At 45.5% G+C, this 24,791-nt stretch overlaps 2 protein-coding genes across 9 annotated transcripts in view; one reads left to right on the plus strand and one right to left on the minus strand.

The window, feature by feature from the left end:
• Nucleotides 1-2,949: 2,949 nt before the first annotated feature.
• Nucleotides 2,950-11,976, minus strand: DCAF11 (DDB1 and CUL4 associated factor 11). 7 transcript variants are annotated; one of them, XM_053596050.1, is made up of 16 exons: nt 11,861-11,976; nt 11,396-11,602; nt 10,654-10,788; nt 10,185-10,312; nt 9,434-9,561; nt 9,110-9,174; nt 8,696-8,796; nt 8,315-8,461; nt 8,056-8,110; nt 7,466-7,534; nt 7,065-7,122; nt 6,484-6,669; nt 5,883-6,036; nt 5,300-5,452; nt 3,878-3,984; nt 2,950-3,780 (listed from the first exon to the last, which is right to left on the minus strand). In XM_053596050.1, the coding sequence occupies exons 2-16, from the start codon at nt 11,548-11,550 to the stop codon at nt 3,646-3,648; spliced, it is 1,776 nt and encodes a 591-aa protein (XP_053452025.1). In that variant the 5' UTR covers nt 11,551-11,602; nt 11,861-11,976; the 3' UTR covers nt 2,950-3,645. The 7 variants fall into 7 exon arrangements, with proteins under 7 accessions (XP_053452025.1, XP_053452024.1, XP_053452026.1 ...); XM_053596049.1 differs by having other exon boundaries at nt 11,396-11,625; nt 11,861-11,964; XM_053596051.1 differs by having other exon boundaries at nt 11,396-11,575; nt 11,861-11,950.
• A 334-nt stretch (nt 11,977-12,310) lies between these two features.
• NRL (neural retina leucine zipper) overlaps nt 12,311-24,791 on the plus strand; it is a 38,473-nt gene continuing 25,992 nt past the window's right edge. Inside the window, exon 1 of one of the 2 annotated variants that reach the window (XM_053596057.1) lies at nt 12,311-12,428. The gene's annotated coding sequence lies outside the window, so the exon portion shown is untranslated. The remainder of the gene's footprint in view (nt 12,429-24,791) is intronic. The other variant, XM_053596058.1, reaches the window with a different exon arrangement.

Raw genomic sequence — 24,791 nt, forward strand, 5'->3', positions numbered from 1 at the left:
TGCCTGTCCTACTACCCACACAATATAGTAAGACCCTGTCAAAAGAAAGAAAAGGGAGGGAGGGGAGAAGAGAAGGAAGAAAGGAAGAAAGAAAGAAAAAGGAAGTAAGGCAAAAAGGAAGGAGGGAAGGAAGGAAAGAGGGAAGGAAAAATGGAAGAGTGGGAGGGAGTGATGGAGGGAGGGAAAACCTTCTGGACAGGATTCACCATTCTAGGTTCCATTAAGAACATTTGTGGAGGGCGGCGCCTGTGGCTCAGTGAGTAGGGCGCCGGCCCCATATACCGAGGGTGGCGGGTTCAAACCCAGCCCCGGCTGAACTGCAACCAAAAAATAGCCGGATGTTGTGGCAGGCGCCTATAGTCCCAGCTGCTCGGGAGGCTGAGGCAGGAGAATCACAAAAGCCCAAGAGCTGGAGGTTGCTGTGAGTCCTTTAACGTTGCAGCACTCTACAGAGGGCCGTAAAGTGAGACTCTGTCTCTACAAAAAAAAAAAAAAGAACATTTGTGGGGCGGCACCTGTGGCTCAAAGGGGTAGGGCGCCAGCCCCATATGCCGGAGGTGGTGGGTTCAAACCCAGCCCCGGCCAAAAACTGCAAAAAAAAAAAAAAAAAAAGAACATTTGTGATACTTAGGAGGAGTTCAAAATATTAACATTAAGCAGGAGTTTGAAAGAAGTGATTCCAGCCCTCATAGATGATACTCTGAGGGGTTCAAGATTTCATCGGAGGCAACTGCAGATGTGGTGGAACACCCAAAGAACTAGAATTAGAAGTGCAGCCTGGGGTGGCACCTGTGGCTCTAAGGGGTAGGGCACTGGCCCCATATACTGGAGGTGGCGGGTTCAAACCTGGCCCCGGCCAAAAAAACTGCAAAAAACCCCAAAAACCGTGGAGCCTAAAGATGTGACTAAATTGCTGCAATCTTGTGATTAAACTTCAACAGATGAGGAAGTGCTTCTTATGGATAAGCAAAGGAAGTGGTTTTCTGGGATGGAATCCACTCCAGATGAAGATGCTATGAATATTGTTGAGATGACCAAAAAGGAATTTAGGATATTACATAAACTTAGTTGTTAAAGCAGCAGCAGATTTGAGAGGATTGATTCCAATTTTGAAAGACAGATATACTGTGGGTAAAAGCTATTAAACAGCATTTAGTGAAAGGACAAGTCAATCAATGCTGCAAAATTCATCATCTTATTTGAAGAAATTACCATGGCCACCCCAGCTTCCACCACCCCAATTAGTCAGCAGCCATCAAGGCAAGGTCCTCTACTAGCAAAAAATTACAATGCTGAAGGTTCTGATGAACATTAGAATTTTTAGCAACATAGTATTCAAAAATTCTGGTTTGTGCATTGTTTTGTACACATAGTGCTATTGCACACCTGATAGATTTACAGCATAGTTTTAAAAAAAGTATTATTTTCTGGCTTGGTGCCTATAGCTCAAGCAGCTACGGTGCCAACCACATACACCAGAGCTGAAGGGTTCGAATCCAGCCCAGGCCTGCCAAACAACAATGACGACTACAACCAAAAAATAGCCGGGTGTTGTGGTGGGCGCCTGTAGTCCCAACTACTTGGGAGGCTGAGGCAAGAGAATCACTTAAGCCCAGGAGTTAGAGGTTGCTATGAGCTGTGATGCCATGGCATCCTACTCAGGGCGACAGCTTGAGGTTCTGTCTCAAAAAAAAAAAAAAAAATTGTTTTATTTTGTAGGGACAAAGTCTTACTGTGTTGCCCAGGCTGGTCTGGAACTCCTGGCCTCATGCGATCCTCCTGCCTTGACCCCCCCCATAGTGCTGAGATTACAGGCATAAGTCACTGTGCCTGGCTATACAACGTAATTTAAACATAACTTTTATATGCACTAGGAAACTAAAAAATTTGTAATGACTCGCCTTATTGTGATATTCACTTTATTACAGTGGCCTCAAACTGAACTAGCAATATATTTGAGCTGTGCCTACATAACAAACATTTTGCAATGGCACTGACAGACTTGCTAAGCACAGGGCTGCCATAAACCTGTAATTTGTAAAAAATGTAAACATTTTGATAATAACATAAATTGTATTGGAAATGCATCTCTATTAAGAAGCATGGATGGTCTGTGGGGCCTTGATTTAATCAGGCTTTGAGGATACTAACAATATGAAGTTGTCCCTATTGGTACATTAGAGGCAATATAGGTTCTGGGTGGGATGGGTACAACTCCAGGATGAACTGGGACAGGGGACTGAAAGGCAGGTGGGAAAGGAGATCGGGCACGACAGTTTCACACTAGGCAGACCAAGGTGAGGAAACCGGGGGTGTGTGTGGGGGGGGACAAAGATCTAGACAGTTATTCTCTTAAAACTACCTATTTTGCTGTGAAATAGGGGTCCCTTTTACCCATTGCTGTGAAAGTGTGTAAACACTCCTGGATGTGTGTACTATGCTGTGAAAACTGCCTTAGAGAACATGAAATGTCTTGGGGAAAGCTCTAGTCAGAGCCAGTTGTGAGCCCCAGCTCTCCCCTTACCATTGGTCTCCTCTGGGACATGAAGTTCTGAGTTTGAAGTGCCCTTGGGTGGGGGGCTTGGTGTCAGCGCCTACCAGGTTCTCTCCGGCTCTGCGGTCATGGGCTACTACCCCTTCTGAAGAATGGAACAGCTCCAGGGCTGGCCTCAGAAGAGGGCTGACAGTTTATTACTAGGCTCTTCTCAAGAGTGTGCTTATCTCCTGGCCTTCTCAACATCTAATGGCCAGGAAGTTTCTCAAGTTGCTGATGGGGCACCTGTTGCAAGGCTCAGTTAATAAACAATTTTGGCATTTCCTTTCATCTTTTGGCATCAAAAGGATGTTTTCTCCTACAGAGGATCACGTCCAAAGGCTTTGTTGAAATGGAGCTTTCTTAAAGTGAGATAAAAGACCTCAGATACGAAAGACGGACAGACAGATGAGCCGGGTTCCCACAAAGAGTTTATTGAGGGAGCCAGTCAGTGAGAGGATGGAATCCTACTTCAACGTTCTTTCTTAAAACTGTGGGCTTTTAGCCCAGAGGGTTCTGTGTGGGGTCTCAAGGAAGTTCTGGAGATTCCTGTCTCTCACATCATGGCCCATCCTACCCCCAAGACCCAGACATGAGAGAAAACATAATCCCCATTCCATGAGGGTGCTGAGTAAATACCCTTACTCATCCTGCCCTCCCCTAAAGACCTCAGGAAGAAAGACCAGGACACCTGATCCTCTAATTGGCCAGTCTAATCTTCAAGATGAAGACCTGGGCAAGGCCTGGCTGACAGGTCTGTTCAGACCTGGCCTCAGGCATCCACTCTAGGAACAAACACCTAATATTCAAACATGATTAAAAACACTCGAGACAGTTCTCTTGCTGGCAGAGGCCACACCCCAGATAATGGCAGTCCTGCCAGACCCTGGCCAGAGATAGGAATCCAAGCCAAACGGGTCTGAGTGCACAAGGAGACCACTCTACCCCGAGGGGAGGATCTTCCATGGCTCAGCTGGGACTCAGAGCCTAGGATTCTGTTTTGCTTGATCCAATGCCAGTGATTCCTCCAAACATTCCCCAAAAAGGAGAAAGGGAAGAGAAGGCAGAGCACTTATCAAGAGGTTCACCCTGTGTGGGGCTGGAGGTCAAATCTACTGGGGTGAGGAAAAGGCTGTAGAGGAGTGGGATATTGGGGTTGGGGCACTGGGGCATTCCTCGGACTCTGGCATGTCATCCTGGAAGTACTCAGCCTGGCGGTACTGCCACAGACGCAGGTTCCCGTCCCACTGCAGGACAAAAGTGGCGAGTAGTCAGGGGGTACTGTCCCCTCCCAGATCCAAGCCCCAGACACATGCCAGGCTCCCAACCCCCTTGCAACCTCACCGAGCTGCTGACCATCTTCTCTTCAAAAGGGTGCCAACTGACATCACGCACACAGGCCTTGTGGTTAGTCAGCTTCTTCACAATGTGGCCACTGAGGAGGTCATACACTGTCCAGGAAAGGCCAGAGTAGAGAAGGGCTGCCACAGGGCCTTTAAGCTATCCCTCGTTTTTCTCCAAGTGGCACTAGTGACCTGCCTCTCAGACAACTTCCCACTTTCTCATGGGAGCAAAGCCCACACCAGAGGCCTGTGTTATTTGTTTCTTTCCCCTGTTCCTTTCCCTACTTTGGGTTGAGGATATGGTCTAGTAGGATGCAGCTATCTTAGGCCCTTAGCTAAATTTCACGGGGCTTACAGTTAAGAAAATGCAGTAGCGGGCGGCGCCTGTGGCTCAGTTGGTAAGGCACCAGCCCCATATACCGAGGGTGGTGGGTTCAAACCCGGCCCCAGCTGAACTGCAACTAAAAAATAGCTGGGCGTTGTGGCAGGCGCCTGTAGTCCCAGCTACTCGGGAGGCTGAGGCAAGAGAATCGCTTAAGCCCAGGAGTTGGAGGTTGCTGTGAGCTGTGTGATGCCACGGCACTCTACCAAGGGCCATAAAGTGAGACTCTGTCTCCACAAAAAAAAAAAAAAAAAAAAGAAAATGCAGTAGCTTTTAAGCTTTTACCAAGACAGGATGCATCTTCCTCTTTTTTGCCATGGGTCTCTAGCTGAGTGTTCACTAAGCATGGCGCTGCCTTAGGATCCTTAACTTTGTAGCTGAGCTTGTGTTTCTTTTTGTGCATTCCTCCTGCTTCAGTGGCTGAATGTTCTTTACTACACGCAGCTGTCTTCTTGTGGCATTTTTTTTTTTTTTCTGTAGAGACAGAGTCTCACTTTACCGCTTTCAGTAGAGTGCCATGATGTCACAGGACTCACAGCAACCTCTAGCTCTTAGGTTTCAGCGATTCTCCTGCCTCAGCCTCCCAAGCAGCTGGGACTACAGGCGCCGGCTACAACGCCCAGCTATTTTTTGGTTGTAGTTCAGCCGGGGCTGCGTTTGAACCCGCCACCCTCGGTATATGGGGCCAGCGCCTTACTCACTGAGCCACAGGCGCCACCCTTCTTGCGGCATTTTTATGTCTCTGTTCCCTCCTACCTTTCATCTGCAACCTCTTCCCTTGATGGGCTAAAAAACAGAACTGACTATATTTTTGGTAATCTATTATATTTACTGACTAGAATTCTATGTTCCTTTCCTTAATTTAAAATGCTGATGAACAGAATGCTTTCTATTTCTCTATTTAAACCTCCCCTATTTCAAACTAAATTAAATTTTACCTGTTGTCATTGGGCTTTCAAGGTGGTCCCTGGCAGTTTATAGATGAATGCCACAGAAACACCCTTGCCCTTCCCACGCCTCTTGTTCTGAAATAATCCTTACCAACCACTTTGCCAGTGGAACAGCCACTGTAGATGAACTGCTGGCCAGTGCTGTGGGCAGGAGAGAATCGGCAGCGGATAAGGGTATGCAGCACTCCGTGGCCCCGGTAGGTCATCAAGGAGCTGTCTCCTGGGAGCTTCAGCTTCCGCCAAGCTGGATAGGGAAGCAAGAAGAGCACTAGGTTAGGGAGTCTGCTTCTGAATTGCCCTGTACTACCTGCCCTTAGCAAAGATTATGCTCAGAGACAATTGCTTTTCCCAGCCCTTCAGCTGGTGTCTCTTTCCCCACCTAAAAGTTGACAGTCACCAATATGACCCTGCTAGTTATTATGACACTGAAATGCTTTTGTATTGTTTTTTTCTGAGTAACTCCCAGGCCCCAAACCTAGGAACTCATGACCATCCTCATGGTTCAGAAAATAAAGAGTTAATGCCTGGCCAAGGGGGTTCTAGAGGAGGGCTCTAGGACTATAGGGGTATAGACAAACTCATTGTGCCCACGCCAGGCCCTACCAGTGGTAAGTATTTCAGTTACCATCCCTGAATCTTAACTCTTCAGGCCTCAGTTTTACTTCCACTCTCACCTTTTTTGGGCACTTGCTGCCAGCGATAGTCCCAGTTTTGCTGTGTGGCAGCCTGGCGTGAGGCTTCCATGCCTTCCCGGCTGGAAAAGCGTCGTATATCCCAGAGCTTGATGGTTTGATCTTTGGAGTTGGAGATGAGATATCGGGCATCACCCTGTGAATCCAAAAATGGATACTGACGCAGCAGAGGCTACACATGTCAGTGCCTGCCTGTCAGTCTAGGGGCTACTCTTTAGTTGAGGGAAAGAAGTCTAGTTCTCCGACTACTTGCCACTTGAGCTTACTTCGATGTTCTGCCTCAGATCCTAACACCTGGCTAGGTTTTTTCCTTTCTTGGCCAAGGGCCCTGGCGGGATTTCCTATTCTATCTCGGATTAAAAAATCTTCTACATTTTTTATACAGAAAGCCCTTCTGCACTCCTTGAGGAGTAGTGGGTATAGATGGAATCCATGTTTCCTGGCTTAAGCTCCTTTCCTAAACTTCAGCTCTTGCAGACTCCTGCTAATTATGAGCTTGTCAAGTTCCCATACCAGCCCGCTTTCATGCCTGAACAACCAGAGCCTCAGTAACCTAACTGTGCAGTCCTACCACCCCACCCACCTTGCTATCAATGAAGGTGATGCCATCCTGGTGTCCAGCCAGTCCACCCACGGGCTTGGGGTCATCTTCCCGCATGGTGCGTCGATCCCACACTTTGCAGATGGCATCATCACCCCCAGAGAACAGGATTTGGGAGCTTATATCAGCAAAGGCCACTGCATTCACATCATCCTCATGGGACTCAATCTAGGGAAGAAGGCCAAGATACTTGAGTTCTTTTTTTTTTTTGAGACAGAGTCTCACTCTGTTACCCAGGCTACAACGCTAGGGTGTCAGCCTAACTCACAGCAACCTCAAACTCCTGGGTTCAAGTGATCTTCCTGACTCAGCCTCCCAAGTAGCTGGGACTAAAAGTGCTCACCACAAAGCCCAGTTAATTTTTCTATTTTTCTGTAAAGATGGGGTCTTGCTCTTGCTCTTGCTCAGGCTGGCCTCAAACTCCTGAGCTCAAAGGATCCTCCTGCTTCAGCCTCCCAGAGTACTAAGATTATAGGCATGAGCTACCGCACCCGGTGCTCTTTCCAGGTCTTATAATAGGCCAAAAACCAGGAGGCAGAAGCTCTAAGTCTCATAAGCAGTACCTGAAGGGTGCGCCGATTCTGTTCTCGGTCAAAGACATAGAGGCAGCCATCATTGGCCCTGAAAGGGAGGGCATAAAGAGATGCTGGAGCCAGGATTGAATAGACCAACATTATATAAACTGTAGGGAGTCCCACTAAAAAGTCCTGCTAAGGAGCAATGCCTTGTTGTTCTTACATAGGAAGTGGAGCAGGAGTTGGCTGTGATTTCAAGGAGGCTTAAGACCTCCCATCTTGTGCTGGGGAAATGGAGAGCAAGAGGTAAAGCCAACTTGTAAAGCTTAACCTTGGAGAAGGGTTAGTTGTTTCCCACAGCTGTCTGTATAGTCTCTGTACCAGCAGAGCTGATCTCTGGAAGGACCCCCGTTTCATGAAATGAGGGAGACAACCCCATAAACACTCACCCTCCTAGAATTTCTCGTCCATCTGAGGAGACAGCAATGGAGAAGACAGCAAAGCGACGCTCATCTGGCCTGAACAAAGCAAAGTAGGAAGTTAAGGTCTAAGTCTCATGAGCAGTACCTGAAGAGTATACTGGTTCTGCTCTCAGTCTAAGACACAGAGGCAGCCATCCCTGGCCCTGAAAGGGAGGGCATAAGGAGGTGCTGGAGCCAGGACTGAAAAGACGGACATTATATATGCTTTAGGGAGTCCCACCAAGAAATCCTGCTAAGAGGCAATCCCTTTCCTTTAGCATTTGTTAATCTACCATAAACTCTGATGAGGATGATAAGGCACACCCTTAGGGAAAAAGAGGTCCTGCTAACATGTGCCAGAATGTGGGTCACTTTAGGGAGAACCCAGAAATAATCCTGTAGTGTCAGTTTTACCCTTGTCCTCTGGCTGAGAGAATGGGTGATTCCCTCCCAGGAATCCACATAGAGAAACTTGCCAGCAGTATACTCCTCTAAGCAGGACGTCCAGCCCAAGAGGTTTGCTCCTGCAGAGCTTTCCCTGAGAAGTTTCTGATGATCTCAGAAAAGGAAGTCAGTACCTTAGGTCCAGTGCAGTGTGTGTGTCTCCCTCCCCGTAGATATTGCAGATGTGAACTAAAAGAAGAGAAATAAGAAACTTTCAGGGATGGGCGAAGGAGAGTGGAAATGAAGCTAGGGAACAGACAGAGCAGACAAGGATGTTAGAACACCTTGGCAGTGATTTTCCCAGGACAAAGTGTGGAGTCCGAGCTCAGAGGAGACAGGCACATAGAGACCTCTGGTCCCAGGCTAGAGAACAGAAATCTGGTGTATACTCACTGTAATCAGACCAGCTGGAGTAGAGGAAGTGGTTCCCATCAGGGGTAAAGGCCACATCCAGGACACTCCAGCCTACATCCCGGGCTTTAATGCTCTTGAATTTATGGAAGCGGCCATACTGGCAGTCATACAGTCGGATTGTCTGGTCTGTATAAGTACGGATCAGGCAGAATTAGGGAACACCATCTTTGTATTCTTCTAGATCATACCTCTCTCATTCAGTGCATTTATGGATTCTGTCCTATTATCATGGGCAACATGTTCTGGCTAAATATCCCTGAGACAGGTCAGAGCTCTCCAGGTGTAGGTATTTCTAGCTTCGGCAAAGGGAAACTTTCCTTGTTCCAGGCAAAGGCGCTTTATATGAGCAGGTTCTGGTACCTTGGCAAGCAGACATGAAGATTTGACCATCTTTGCTGTAGATGCCACAGAAAGCCTTCTGAGAGTAGGTATCAATGAAGCCCAGATCATTGGGCAAGAAGCTAGAGAAGCAGAAGGAAAGTGAGGGTAAGAGGAGCTCAGGATGAGGAGTGTCCCAATTAGCAGAATGCTAGAGAGGTGAAATGTCAGTACAGTGCAGTCTTTCCTTTTGGCTTTGTGTATAATTCCTTGTTTTTCATCTATTTCACCATCCTCTAAATTTCTATACTTTTCCACTTTGAGTACTCTCAAAATTTCAAACCCACTTAACCTAACATTAGTGTCTCTGAGGCTCCTTTAACATCTACCCCTTCAAAGTTTAGTAGATAAGACCTATTTGGCCCTTAAAGTCTCTCCACCGAGCCCCATACTCACTGAGACATCACTTGAGACTGTTCTCCGAGGGAGAAGCTTCCCTGATGGCAGAGGCCCCGTTCTCTCTAAATGGAAGGGATTGGGGAATATTGCTAGCATAAACAGAGGGCCACTTTAGTCACATCAAGCCCCCTCCTCGAAAGATATTGCTCTTGCTACAGAAATGGACATCACACATAGACCTCTGATGCAGGCTGGCTAACTTTCCAGCCTCAGCACTTGAGGCTTCCTTGAAAGTTTACTTCCTTTTTCTTTGGGGCTGGAAGAGCTTTTGGCTGCCTTGGTCAGGCTGCAGCCAGGGTGGCCAAAGCTGGAGAGGCCTACCTGGTGCAACATTCGAGGAAAGCTGTGCTCCTGGGCTACCCGCCTAAGCCCCAGCCGCCCTGTGGCCAATTCCACTTGTGTCTTGATGTCATTGCATTCCAGCTCCCGGGTGTCAGGGGTTGTGTCCACTGTGAGTAGAAGTGGACAGAAGTTTCATAGTGGGTCTTCTAGCCTCAAAGGACAGTTAGAGGAACTATACCCAAGCCCACTCAGTGGCTGAATATATTGGAGGTGTAAGGACACCCTCATCCCCTAAATTAGCTTATCTTTCAATTTAACCTACCATTCTTCACCAAAATAACCGTTTTCTTTTTTTTTTTTGGTTTTTGGCCAGGGCTAGGTTTGAACCCACCACTTCCAGCATATGGGACCGGCGCACTACTCCTTGAGCCACAGGCACCGCCGGTAAAATAACGGTTTTCTAATGAAAGTCTCCCGACATTAGGGGTCTTATTTATTTATTTTTTTGAGACAGAGTCTCACTTGGTCACCCTTGGTAGAATGCCGTGGCATCTTAGCTCACAGCAACCTCAAATTCTTGGGTTCAAGTGATTCTCTTGACTCAGCCTCCCAAGTAGCTGGAACTACAGGCCCCCACCACAGCACCCGGCTATGGTTAGAGATGGAGTCACACTCTTGCTCAGGCTGTTCTCGAACTCCTGAGCTCAGGCAATCCCAGAGTGCTAGGATTACAGGCATGAGTCACATCACACAGCCGAATGTTAGGGTCTTGATTTGCCTTTCCTCTTACCAGGTGGGTTGTATCGATCCCCAAGACGACCATCCCAAGCACTGTCATGCTCTTCTTCTGAGTCCGAGAGGGCCTGGATGAGTTGTAAATTTGCTGCACCTCCTCCCTGTACCAACCTTACTTGGCCTCTGTAAAGAGACCCCCACATTATAAAGGAGGAGACCCCTTTCCCCAGACCAACCAAATTCAGAGTAATAGCTATTTAGCTCTTAGATCACTGGGGCCTCACTTTGAGGTTTGAAGCTGACTGGACCTTGGCTGTTATTTTCAGTTTCCTATAAGACACAGTAGGAAACTGATTCTTACTCTTAGAGCAAGAGTAGTGAACCCCAGCATAATGCAAAGGTTGACAGACCTACTAAGTTGACTTCTCAGAGAGCTGAAAATTCTGCCAGCACTCTCTTGTAAGCCTCTGCCTGAGTCCAGCATAGAATATAACATTCACTACAGGCAGTACAACAGCACACACCTGTAGTCCCAGCTATTCAGGAAGCTGAAGCAAGAGGATCCCTTGAGCCCAGGAGTCTGAGGCAGTAGTGTGCTATGATTGCACCTGTGAATAGCCACTGCACTCCAGCCTGGACAACACATTGAGACCCTTCCTCTTAAAAAAAAAAACAAAACAAAAAAAACCCCAACAAAACCAAACCACAATATTCTGAAGGGATCCCCAAACTCATCTTCTCTCCTAGGAGCCATAAGCAAAGAAACAAAGCCAGCTTCACCCTTTTCCAGCCAATTTCTGGTGGTCACTGCCTTCAGGGCATTCTTTCCTCAAAAACAGGTTAGAGTTGGGTCAATTTAAACTTGTTTTTCAAGTAAATCAACATGGCCTCCTATCACATGTCAGTAGTTTTACTGAAGTTCAACACCCACTTCCCCTATTCCTCATCCCCTCGTATTACTACCTCCAGGTGCCCTTTTTAAAACTTACTTGGAAAGTATATTACATTTGTGTAGTCATAGCTAGAGAGGCTCACCTGAACAGCTCCTTCAACACAAGAGTGGGTCCTCTTGGAGACCCTCCCTTGGCAAGAAGATTTACTGGATATGGAACTGAGTGCCATGGGTGCTCAGTACAAAGAGACTGTCCTGCTCAAACAGAACAGCTGTCCTGGGCTGATCCCATTGCCTATCCTCTAATTTTTCTGCCCGGAGTTGGGATCAAGGGACGTAATGTCATCTGGTGGGGTCACACCAGAGTAAGTTACCTGCGGAGGAGATAGGCCAGTACCTGGGCCAGATCCACATCTTCATCCTCCTCTTCCTCTTCTTCACTCCGTCGCAGGCCAGCCCCTCTTCGGGACAAACCCTCGGAGGGGTCTCCGGACCCGGATCCTGCGTTGCTGCTATTCCGTGATCCCATCTTCTGGTCACAGCATCCTTAGGTCCTGTGCAGGGGCTCCTCTTGTTACCTCCTTGGGTTTGGTGAAAGTAAAGCCTGCTCTAGGAATACCAGGTTCTCCTGAAATGGGGTAGTAGCTCTAGGAGGGTTGCCCTTTCTAGGGACTGAGATCCCTTTTCTGTAGCCTATGACAACTCCCAAGACGTTGGAAACACAAACCTTTCCCCAATCCTGTGAAGCAAAGAAAGCAGAGTGAAGCCTAGGGCGCTACCCTAGCTCACCAGTGAGAATCCGTCTAAGAGGAATTTCTCAGTTTCTACCCCAAACTCACCTAATCAAAGTCCCAGGGCAGGGAGCCCGAGAGGTGTGGGGAGGTGCTGGACTCCCAGGTAACCTTTTTTGGCTGACCAATCAAAACCCCTAGCGGAAGAAAGCGCTTCATTAGCTTATCTCATCTAGCCAATCATAAGCTTTAGGACTCAAAGACACCCCGCCCAACATCATACCGACCAACCAGAGAGCGCCTTTTGGAGAGACGGCAGCAGGTACAGCCAATGAAGTTAGAATTCGTCCTAACTCCCCCTCCTTCTTTACCTCACGCCCACGTGGTGTACTGGGGGTGTGTACGCCAAAGAAGGCAAGGAAGCCGAGAAGCACCTCCCACTGGAGCCGGCAGTTACCGCCCCACGCGAGACCACCCACCAGCCAGAAGCCGTAGCTAGGCCCTCAGTAGCGCGAGGTCTTGTTTACATCGACTGCCGCCACAGCGTCAGCCAACCGCTCCTCCTTCACGCGCCTTTTCGTCACGCACTTCCCGGCTTCCAGGCCGGCGGGCTGTAGACGTCATCCGACGCTGCCGACCGCCAGCCAACTGGACAGCGGTGCACCGTGATTGATAGGTGGGCGGGAGAAAGTTTGTGAGGGGTAGGAGGGGAGGAGAAAGTGCGCACCCTTGGAGAACCGTTCACTCTAGGTGGGGAACAGTAAAAGGAACTGGCAGCTTCCGGGATCAGAGACCACGTAACTATACTTAATAGCTGGGAGGCGGGGCTGACCTAGGAGACGGTCGGTGGTTCGCTACTGAGAGGTATTTTAGCAAAGGACATAATTTACCGTCGGTCCCTAAAGATCAGTTGGCTTCGTACTTTTCAGACAGTGCCCAGGAGCCTCTTTCCCCCAACACCTCTTACCCTCCCGCCCGGCTGGAGGTGTTCTCTTTTCGCTGGCTACATCTCCAGTCTGTCCTGCTCTAAGGGGTGCCTAGTGTCACCTATAGAGATAGACCTCCAAATCTTCCTTTCGGGTTTAGCTTTGGAAGCCTAGTTCATGTGGGGGGTCTGCCCTTTCTAAACATCCTCTTACCATCTCTGGATACTTTGCGGACGTCCCCTAATATGTGCATCGACCGTGAGGCGCTTTTCCTGTTCCATCAGACGCTCCCTTGGCTGTCCGGGATTTTCAGACCTTCCCTTAGGCACGCTATCCTCTGGGTGCCGGTCTGTACCCGGTGGTGAGTGTAGGGTGTACGCGCTCCGCCTCCTACCCCCTCCTGCGGATTTATGAGTAACTAGCCGAGTCCAAGGCCGGGACTTGCCACGTTTCGGGATTCTAGTCCAGGCCGGGTGGCGGGGTTGGTGGGTCTAATGACCTCGCTGTGCCGGGCTCAAAGACCCCGAGTCCGAGCTGAACTTCAGCCCCGCGGTGTACACTCCCTCAAAAAGGTTGCGAGCTTCACTTACCTCCCACCTGAGGGCAAAAAGAGGAGCGAAGGCCCTTGGTTCCCTTGGGGCCCCCCGGGGCTCATTGTCCTAGTGCTGGCGAGGGTGTGGACAGCCCTCTGGGTGACGTTTCTTAGTCTTTAAACCACTATACCGGAGCCTGTCACTGGGTTTTGTGCTTCTGTCACCGTCTTGGAATTGTAGAACCACAAATGCGGGCTTGTGAAGCCAAAGCAAAATACTGTTGGAGATAGAGAAAGGTTCATTTGATTTGGCCAAAGAGAAAATGGGAAAGCAAAATCTCTTACGTATGTCTTAACAAAAGAATGAAGTTGGGAGCTTTTATGCAGCCAGGTAGTAAGGGAGGGTGAGTTTTAGGGAACCAAAGAGGAAAGTCTATTGTTTTCATTTTCAGAAAATAGTTTGAGTAACCGGACTCTGGGTGTCAGCAGCTAGTCACAACTTTTTTTTTTTTTTTTGAGAGCATTTTTTCTTTCTGCAAAACAAACTCACAGATTGTCCTTCTGACCTTGGAGTTATCTCTTTTTGTTTGACAAAGAAACAGTATATCAGCAGTTAATTATTACTATGAGAACAAGGGGTGCTGGGCGGGAAGTAAGTGGTTAACACATGCACGCAAACAAGGGCCTAGGCAAATTTTATGTTATTTCGGTCGCTAGAAATGCCACTAAACTCTCAAAGGGCCCAGCTACAGAATTCGTAATTTTTAAGCAAACTCCTGGCATTTCATTTTGCACTGGGCTGTGCTAATTTTGTAGGTAGTCTGCTGGTTATCCATCCCTTATTGCTTTAATATTTATTGAGACATTAAGATTCTGTGGTTTTGGGTTATCTAGCTGGGAATATTAGAATCATTTTTTTAATGATTAAATTTAATTCAAGTCCTATAGCTGATTATTTGAGTTTTTTTTCCCTTTATTTTAGAGATAGGATCTTGCTCTGTTGCCAGGATAGAGTGTTGGCACAATCATAGGTTATTGTAATCTTCAACTCCTGGGCTTAGGTGATCCAGCCTCAGCCACCCAAGTAAACAGATGGGCACCATCACATCTAGCTATTTTTTTTTTTTTTTTGCAGTTCTTGGCGGGGCTGGGTTTGAACCCACCACTTCCAGCACATGGGGCTGGCGCCCTACCCCTTTGAGCCACAGGCGCTGCCCTCCAGTTAATATATTTTTTTTTTTAGAGATGGGGGTCTCACTATTTTGCCCAGGCTGGTCTTGAATTCCTGGCCTCAAGCAATCCTCTTGCCTTGGCCCCCCCAATTTATATTCTCCCTAGGTTATTTTCACATTCCTTACCCAACATCAAACTTTCATTACTTCATGCCTCTCCACCAGTTGATATGCTGAATGCTCCTCCTCTTAACGAGATTTAGCGCCTAAGAATCCACAAGTGGCTCACTATTGCTCATTGATTCAAATACAGATTTCCACACCTCATTGTCTGTTTTTCAGCTAACTCATTTTCTTATACTTCTGCCAAACAAATATGCCTATAAATGCTTTATTTTCACCTCTACACCTCCCCAGAAGAATTTCTTATCTGAGGGAAGCTATCTACTAATCTCCCTTCATCACAGCCTTGCACTGTGACCTAGTGATAACACTTCCAGGAATCTAGCCTGAACCTACATATTGATTTATATTTTATATAGAAATTATATTTATTTACTTATTTTTTCAGACAGAGTCTCATTCTGTCACCCTGGGTAGAGTGCTATGGCATCATCTTAGCTCAGAGCAACTTCAAACTCTTGGGCTCAAACAATCCTTTTGCCTCAGCCTCCCAAGTAGCTGGGACTACAGATGCCCACCACAATGCCCGATTAGCTTTTCTATTTTTAGTAGAGATGGGGTTTCCACCTCCTGAGTTCAAGCAATCCACCTGCCTCCCAGAGTGCTAGGATTGTAAATGTGAGCCACTGCATCCCTCCTACATATCGATTATTAATAATAGCAGGACACTGGAAATAAAATAGATACAGATAGCTTATAATACAGGATTGGTTAAATAGATTATGGTCTTGGGTCAAAATAGTTGGTAGGCCGGCTGTTGCAGCATCGGGGCAGTGGCCAGATGGTATTTGAAAATGGTATTACAGTGCTGCAGGATTCAATAAACTTGGGTTAATTCGAGATGATACAATGTATGAGAATAAAGATGTGAAAGAAGCCATAGAAGGCTTCCTGAGAACCTTTATAATGATAGGATGTTTTGCATTAAGAAAGCACTAGAGCTGACCATGGGGCAAAGGCAGCAGATCTTTTGTTAATTGAGTATAGAATTTTTAATTTTTATTTATTTTATTTGCTAAATTAATGTTCTTCTTAAGAATAGTGGACAAAATATGAAGAGGATAAATTCTACCCTGAACCATGTCCAAAAGAGGTTATTCAAGAAAGAAAAGACAAGAATGGGCAAAGAAATAATCATATAGTTGAAATCTATGGATACAATGGTCCTCAAAGTATTTTTATGAAGATGGTTAGACTTTAAACATAAAATTTAAGAATTATTTCATCTGCAGATGTATTACTTTAAATGTCTATTATAATAAAAAACAAAAGATAGATTATGGTCCATATAGTATAGATATTATGATGTTGTAGTCATATATATAAATATAATTTTATTATTATTTTTGAGACAGAGTCTCACTATGTCGCCCCTGGTAGAGTGCTTTACCCAGGGATCCTTGTGTTTCTGTATTTAAAGTATGGCCCAAGACAACTTTTCTAATATTCAGCAGAGAAGAAAAAAGGTTGGACACCCCTAAATGGTGCATGGTTCAGCCATAAAAAGGAATGCAATTTTGATAAATAATATAACATGGTTGGAGACTGAAGACATTATGCTTAGTGAAATAAGCCAGACACCAAAGGGAAATATTATGATTCCACTTATAGGAGATACCTAGAAAAAGCAATTTCATAGAGACAGAATTTTTGATACAAATTACCATAGGCTGGGAATAAGAGAAGGGAGGGATTTTGTTGATTGAGTATAGAATTTTTAATTTTTATTTATTTTATTTGCTAAAGGGTACAGAATTTGTGGGAATAATCAAAAGATTTGAAGACAGAGACTGGTGTTCTTTATATAACATTGTGAATATATGTATGTGATGCCACTTAATTCTATATATATAAATGGTTAAAATGATAAATACTATATATATTTAACCACAATAAAAAATATGCATAGCCAAGACCAGAGAATAAGATAGCTTGAGAAATTGATAAAGTATATTTCTTCTTAATGTAGAGTAATTGTTAGAAAAACAGCAACATGCAATGCCTGTGATAGTTCACAAATGCAAGCTAACAACATGAAAATGAAAGTAAAGTAAAGCAATGACAGTGAATATTGAAAACTGGAACAGCTTTGCAAACATGATTCCTTGAGTAGGCAGGTATGATACAGCCTTCACTTTTTCTCTGGTTCTATTGTACTTTTATACTGTTGGAAATTGTGCAAGCTACATTGTTAAGTTTTTTAAAAAATGGTACCCAGTGCTTCTGGTGACACACAGTGAAACAAAAACAATATGGTTTTAGTTTTGCATAAAAAAGGTATAAAAATATCCAGGATCACTACATTAATTAACAAGTAATAAATGTCTAAAAAAAAAAAGTAATAAATGGAGAAGGACTTGCATGAACCAATGACAAAGGTGTAGCATGAACAAATGATTAATATAATCATATCCAGCACCTGAGGATCAGAAAAACAAAACTGTTCAACTTCCTTAATAATCAATTTTCGTTTATCTCTTTCCTCTTCTCTTCCTTACAAATCTAGTTTAACCCCAAATAAAGTCTTCTTAACACAAGCCTTTGTAATACAGAACATATACATTATTGAATAAAATATCTAAAAGTCATGGTAAATTTAAAAAAAAAATTTGAGATTTTATGACCAAAATGAGTCCTCCTTAACATCAAATCAAACACTAAAGAACATAGTGAAACTGCCCTTACAAAGTGATGAAGGGGTGCAAGGCCAGAACTAGAGTAAGAGCCCCAGAACTCTGTGAAGGAATAGGCTTAGCTAAAATAATGACAATAATTAGCCACTGTCCTTCCATTTGCTTGATAATAATGACTGTTCCCTTTGCTTCTTTACCCTGGAGTAGGTTTTGCATTTTTATTTTTATTTTTTGAGACTGCATCTCACTTGGTCACCCTGGGTAGAGTGCCATGGCATCATAGCTCACAGCATCCTCAAAGGATTGGGTTCAAGCAATCCTTTTGCCTCAGCTTCCCAGGTGGGCACCTGTAGTCCTAGCTGAGGACTACAGGTGCCCACCACAACACCTGGCTATTTTTTACAGACAGGGTCTCACTCTTGCTTAGGCTGGTTTTGAACTCGTGAATCAAGCAATCCACCTGCTTCAGTCTCCCCACGTGCCGGGTTTACAGGTGTGACCCACAGTGCCAGGCAGGAGTAGTTTTTGAGATATCTTCCAGATCCTGTATTTTAGTAACAGACCTATCCAGACCAAGGAAACTGACTCAACTGGTCTTGAACCCTCCATCGAAGGTCCCACATTCCAGTTATTGACCACATAGACAGCAGTCCAAATCAAAGGACTGATGGTTCTGCCCTAAAGCCAGCCAATTAGCAGATCCTGATGGCCTAATCCTATGCCCACCAAACTGTCTTTAAAATCCCTGTCTCCCCAGTTCTCAGGGAGGTGGATTTGAGGAATTTCTCCCATCTCCCCTCTTAGCACTATGTAGAACTGTTTGCTCAATCTTGCTTTCTCTGGACGTTGGCTTTCTTTTTTTTTTTTTTGTAGAGACAGAGTCTCACTTTATGGCCCTCGGTAGAGTGCCATGGCCTCACACAGCTCACAGCAACCTCCAACTCCTGGGCTTAAGTGATTCTCTTGCCTCAGCCTCCCGAGTAGCTGGGACTACAGGCGCCCGCCACAACGCCCGGCTATTTTTTGGTTGCAGTTTGGCCGGGGCCGGGTTTGAACCCGCCACCCTCAGTATATGGGGCCGGCGCCTTACCGACTGAGCCACAGGCACCGCCTGGACGTTGGCTTTCTTTTGGGCAGTGGGAGAGTAAACCTTCTGGGCCACAGCAATAGCATTCATAAACTAGATCCATTAATTAACTTTGTGTTTAAACCTATGTACCTGGTCATGTCACTTGTAACCTGTAATATTTTTTGAAATGTAAGCGTTTATATCTTGGGGTATACTATATGTTCTATTGAAAGAAATAAAATGGGGCGGCGCCTGTGGCTCAGTCGGTAAGGCGCCGGCCCCATATACCGAGGGTGACGGGTTCAAACCCGGCCCTGGCCAAACTGCAACCAAAAATTAGCCGGGCGTTGTGGCGGGCGCCTGTAGTCCCAGCTACTCGGGAGGCTGAGGCAAGAGAATCGCTTAAGCCCAGGAGTTGGAGGTTGCTGTGAGCTGTGTGAGGCCACAGCACACTCTACCGAGGGCCATAAAGTGAGACTCTGTCTCTACAAAAAAAAAAAAAAAAAAAGAAATAAAATGGCATTAAAAAAATTCAGTTGTTGGGGGCAGCATCTGTGGCTCAAAGGGGTGGGGCGCCAGCCCCATATGCTGGAGGTGGCAGGTTCGAACCCAGCCCCGGCCAAAAACTGCAAAAAAAAAAAAAAAAAATTTAGGGCTGCACCTCTGTCTCAGTGAGTAGGGCGCAGGCCCCCTACACCGAGGGTGGCAGGTTCAAACCCGGCCCTAACCAAACTGAACAAAAAAAATAGCTGGGCGTTGTGGTGGGTACCTGTAGCCCCAGCTACTCAGGAGGCTGAGGCAAGAGAATCGCCTAAGCCCATGGAGGTTGCTGTGAGCTGTGATGCTACGGCACTCTACCGAGGGTGACAAAGTGAGACTCTTGTCTCTAAAAAATAAATAAATAAATAAAAATTTAGTTGTCGGGTGGTGCCTGTGGCTCAGAGGAGTAGGGTGCTGGCCCCATATGCTGGAGGTGGTGGGTTCAAACCCAGCTCTGGCCAAAAACTGCAAAAAAAAAAAAAAATTGTCATTTTGATACACTCATTTGGCCTTTCCTCTTTTGATTTTGAAATTTGGCATGTTGCTTGGTTACAGTTTGTATGCTTTTCATTTGGGCAGTCTCCGCTCTCCCAAGCTATACTTAAAGCCACTTAAAGCTACAGAGAGGTTTTCTACCTTAAGCACCATTTTAGGACCATTACTTGTAATTGCTAAATAAATGTCAACTAGTTGACTTCCTGTCTGATCTGCCTTGGCCTGTTTCCTGCTCTTTAGCATCTCCACTAGAGGGCAGGCTGGGCTGGAGAGAAGGAGAAGGAAAGCAGTTTTCATTCTCTAGCTAACCCTTTCTGCCTCTCTCCCACCCCAGCTCCCACTCTGGTGCTCCTGGGACAGTTCAGCCATCTGAAGCGATTGATGCACATACCTGTGTTTCTATATTGTCTTCTTGTGACATATGGAGGGGGAGGAATGTGCTCATTTATGTAGGGACTTAAAATATGTTGACTAGAAATTATACTAATATATACTCACAATAATCAGGTCTTGTGTCCTTAAAAACTAGATTTTTGAGAGGAGGAAGGCAGGGAAAGAAATACCAAGATCTTTTTGTATGTGGAGGGTGAGAGCTATAGAGGTAATATAGGAGAAGTAAAAGCCCTTTAGCCCTGATTTTTAATAAAACACAGTATGAACTCATGAGATTTTATCTTCCCCCCTCTATCCATCAAAAAGGTCTAGAAACAGGGCTGGGCCCGTGGCTCATGCCTGTAATCCCAGCATACTGGGAGGCTGAGGCAGGAGGATTGCTTGAGTTCAGGAGTTTGAAACCAGCCTGAGCAAGAGTGAGACCATGTCTCTAAAAAAGCCAGGTGTTGTGGCAGGTATCTGTAGTCCCAGCTACTTAGGAGGCTGAGGCAAGAGGATCACTTGAGGCCAAGAGTTTGAGGTTGCTGTGAGTTATAACACCACAGCATTCTACCAACGGCAACAAAGTGAGACTATCTCAAAAAAAAAAAAAAAAAAGGTCTACAAACAATAACCTTTTTCAGTCTCAATGAATACTCCTAGCACCCAGATTATGTTCTTAAAATACTGAAAGAAACCAAAGCTTCTTAGAGAAATGACTGGTTTTGCCAGGTTTGGGGCAAAAAAATGAGTAAGATGAACATGGAACAACTTATCATACCAGATAGTAAGGAAGCAAGCAGTGACTTTTTTTTTTTTAATTTCAGCTTGCTTGTTCATTCTTCGTTTGAAGTACTCTTTTTTGTTGTTCATTTTCTTCTTCCTCTGGCGATGCTCTGTCCCACTGTTTTTGATGTTAGAGATGGGGTCTTACTCTGGCTCACTGCTGTTCATACTGGTCTCCAACCTCTGAGCTCAGGCAATCCACCAGCCTCGGCCTCCCACAGTGCTGGAACTACAAGCGTGAGTCACCACGCCCGACCGCAAGCAGTGGCTCTTAAGTAAAAAGGACTCAGCTCTTTTTGGCCTAGCTCCCGTGGACAAAGATGGAACAATATGTGCACTGTTAAGGATAATTTAGTAAACACTCTATTTATTTATTTATTTTTGAGACAGAGTCTCACTTTGTAGCCCTTGGTAGAGTGCTGTGGTGTTACGGCTCATAGCAACCTCAAACTCCTGGGCTTAAGTGATTCTCTTGCCTCAGCCTCCCAAGTAGCTGGAACTACAGGTGCCCTCTACAATGCCTGGCTATTGTTAGAGAAATATCCAGTGGCTCTGGTTGGTCTTGAACCTGTTAGCCCAGGCAATCCACTGGCCTCAGCCTCCCAAGTGCTAGGATTACAGGTATGAGCCACTGTGCCCGGTCTAAACACTATGTTTAAATCTTGAGTTTGTAATTTTGTGTGTGTAACTAATTGGTTACTTCTTTTTTTTTTTTTTGAGACAGAGTCTTACTATGTCACCCTCAGTAGAGTGCTATGGTGTCTCAGCTCACAGCAACCTCCAACTCTTGGGCTTAAGCGATTCTCTTGCCTCAGCCTCCCAAGTAGCTGGGACTACAGGCGCCTGCCACAACACCCAGCTATTTTTCTGTTGTAGTTGTCATTGTTGCTTAGCTGGCCTGGGCTGGGTTTGAACCTGCCACTTCCGGCATATGGGCTAGTGCCCTACTCCTTGAGCCACAGGCGCCACCCCAGGTTTTTTTTCTGTTCATATTGTAAACTATAATACAGAGTAATGAAATAGGAGATAAAGAGAAGTATCCCTTTATAAAAACATTCTGACTATATGAGAACTTAAATATGAGTGTTTTGCAATCCCTAGTGAATTAATGAATTTAGGCATTGAACATTTAGGTGTGGATTCTTCAATGGCTAAAGTGAGAGAAAAGAAAGGAACAGAGAGGGAACCTATAGATTGATAAAAATATAAAAGACGTGGGTGGCACCCATGCTCAGTGGGTAGGGCGCCGGCCACATACTACAAGGCTGGCAGGTTTGAACCTGGTCCAGGCCAGCTAAAACAATGACAACTGCAACAACAACAAAAAAATAGCCAGGTGGGCGGCTCCTATGGCTCAGTTGGTAGGGCGCCGGCCCCATATACTGAGGGTGGTGGGTTCAAACCTGGCCCTGGCCAAACTGCAACCAAAAAATAGCCGGGCGTTGTGGCGGGCGCCTGTAGTCCCAGCTGCTCTGGAGGCTGAGGCAAGAGAATCGCTTAAGCCCAGGAGTTGGAGGTTGTTGTGAGCTGTGTGAGGCCACGGCACTCTACTGAGGGCCATAAAGTGAGACTCTGTCTCTACAAAAAAAAAAAATAGCCAGGAGTTGTGGCGGGTGCCTGTACCTAGCTACCTGGGAGGCGGAGGCAAGACAATCTCTTAAGCCTAAGAGTTTGAGGTTGATGGGTGACAGCTTGAGACTTTGTTTCAAATATATATATATATAAAGATGTGATCACTTGGCCTTTTGACTAAGATCAAGTGAATATAAAAGACATGAAATTTCAAAAAATAGGCAAGGCTAAACTATAATGTCTAAGGAGCCACATTTGGGGGATCAAACTACAAAAAAATGCAGGTGATTTTTACTCACCATATTATATATTTATTGCAGGAGGGAGGGACTGTCATAGAGAGGGTCAACATGGGAGGTAGGGTTGTGTAACTAATTAAAGAAATGACTGGTTGGGTCATTTCTCAATGACCCAACAGGCCCATGACAGGTAGGGTTGTTATCTGGAAAAGTTCTATTTTTTCCTTGGGTGTTGGTTTCAAGGGTGTTCATTTTATAGCAGTTTTTAAGCTGTATCTTTGTTTTGTATGGTTTTCTGTATCTGTGCTGTTTTTATAAAGATTAATTAAAATATGTTAATATATTTTATCATTTATATGGAGCTGAAGTGCATGCAGCCCAAATTTGTTCTAATTGACAAAAATATTTTCCCCCACTTTGGAGATAGGGTCTTGCTCTATTGCCCAGGTTGGAGTGCAGTGGTGTGATTCTCCTACCTGTATCTCCCAAATTGCTGGGATTACAGGTGTGAGCAGCTGTAATCTGGCCCGAAAATCCTTTTAAGGTTAACACTTTTCTGTCCCTATGCATTTAGATACCAGAAAGGTGCCTGGAAGCCCAAGTTCTTTGCCTCTTTCCATTTTCTTTGTGTCCTAAACTTGATTGGTATTGCTCATTTCCTTTTTAAACTGTGGTCAAAATATAATAGGCCTACAGGGTCTACTCTGTAATCACTATAGAGTGGAAAGGTGATGATGGCTAACATGTATTAAATGGTTATTAGTGCCAGGCATAGTTCTGAGTGCTTTGTCCACTGACTCTTAATCCTCCCAAAATACTGTGAGGTGTATGCATTCCCATCTTACAAATGAAGAAACTCATAGGCCAGCATGGTGGCTCACACCTGTAATTCTAGCGCTCTGGGAGGCCAAGGTGAGAGAATAGCTTGTGGTCAGGAGTGTGAGACCAGCCTGAGCAAAGGTAGACCCTATCTCAACTAAAAATAGAAAAGTTAGCTGGGCATGGTGGCACATGCCTATAGTTGCAGCTACTTAGGGGGCTGAGGCAGGGGGACTGCTTGAGTTTGAGTTTGCTGTGAACTAGGCTGAGGCCATGACACTCTGGTCAGGGCACCAGATCAAGTAAGACTCTGTCTCAAAACAAAATCAATCAGATGAAAAACTGAGAGGCACCCCTGGCTCCAGAGTCTACTATGTGCTTAGTACCAGTGCTATATTGCCCCAATGCTGTTGTTTCAAGGACCACATGCTGTTTATAAAGTGGACTTAGCTGTATGTTTCTAAGTACAGTCTACTTTGTTGCTCACTCTGTTCTAGTGTTTGATGTCCTTTCTGTCCTCACACATTGTAGCTGGTCATTGGCATTTGCTATGAGAACACTTGTTTTGTCTTGCAGTTTTTTTCCTTTGAGGGAGTTCCCAATAATTTCATTTTATTTGTTGAAGTTTGTTCCTTTCTTCTGGGTAAAGACTCCCATCTCACCCACCTCAGTTTAGACATATGTTCAGCCTGGTCCAAATCATGGAGGAAATTCTCCTAATCTGATGCCCTTGATTCATGTGGGATCATCACTCTTTTCTGATTTCTCTTCAAAGTTGTTTTCAGGTGAGTTTAGGCAAAGGCCTTGTGAGTCAAACTATGTTCCCCAGATTGGCAGCAATGGCATCACCCAGAAGCTGGTAAGAAGAACAGAGTCTCTGTACTATTTCAGAAACTTGCCGAGAGAGAATCTTCATTTTAACAAGATCCCCCAGGTGATCCATAAGCACTTTTAAGTTTGAGAATCATGGAATAGGTGACTTCTAAAGTCCTTATCGTTCAAAAAGTCTATGCTGCTATGAGAGACACGTTATACAATTATCATTTACTGTGTGGTCTTGGACAAAATACTTAACCTTTCTGCCTTTGTTTCTTCCTCCGTAAAATGGTACCTTCCTTCAAAGGGTTGTTCTGTAATGTGCTTACAACAGTGCCTGGCACATAGAAGGTGCTCTAGAATTTTTTGCTGTCTTAATATTGAATATGCTTTCATGAATACTTTGTGACTTCAAGTGCCAGGGCAGGCAGGGGAAAGAACAGGTTTGAGAACTGAGAATAGAGCCATTTCCCTGTGCATCCCTGCAGGATGGAGTTAGCGCCTGTGGCTCAGTGAGTAGGGCGCCGGCCCCATATGCTGAGGGTGGCGGGTTCAAACCTGGCCCCGGCCAAACTGCAACAAAAAAATAGCTGGGCGTTGTGGCGGGCGGCTGTAGTCCCAGCTACTTGGGAGGCTGAGGCAAGAGAATCGCGTAAGCCCGAGAGTTAGAGGTTGCTGTGAGCTGTGTGACGCCACGGCACTCTACTGGAGGGCGGTACAGTGAGACTCTGTCTCTACGGAAAAAAAAAAAAAAAAAGGATGGAGTTATAGAAAAGACGAGGAATTTTAGGCTGGGAGACTGTACTGAACAGTTTGCTGAGTTTTTTTTAGAGACAGAGTTTCACTTTGTTGCCCTTGGTAGAGTGCCATGGCGTTACAGCTCAC

This window comes from Nycticebus coucang, chromosome 6, assembly GCF_027406575.1.
Source record: "Nycticebus coucang isolate mNycCou1 chromosome 6, mNycCou1.pri, whole genome shotgun sequence".
NCBI classification, from domain to species: Eukaryota; Metazoa; Chordata; class Mammalia; order Primates; family Lorisidae; genus Nycticebus; species Nycticebus coucang.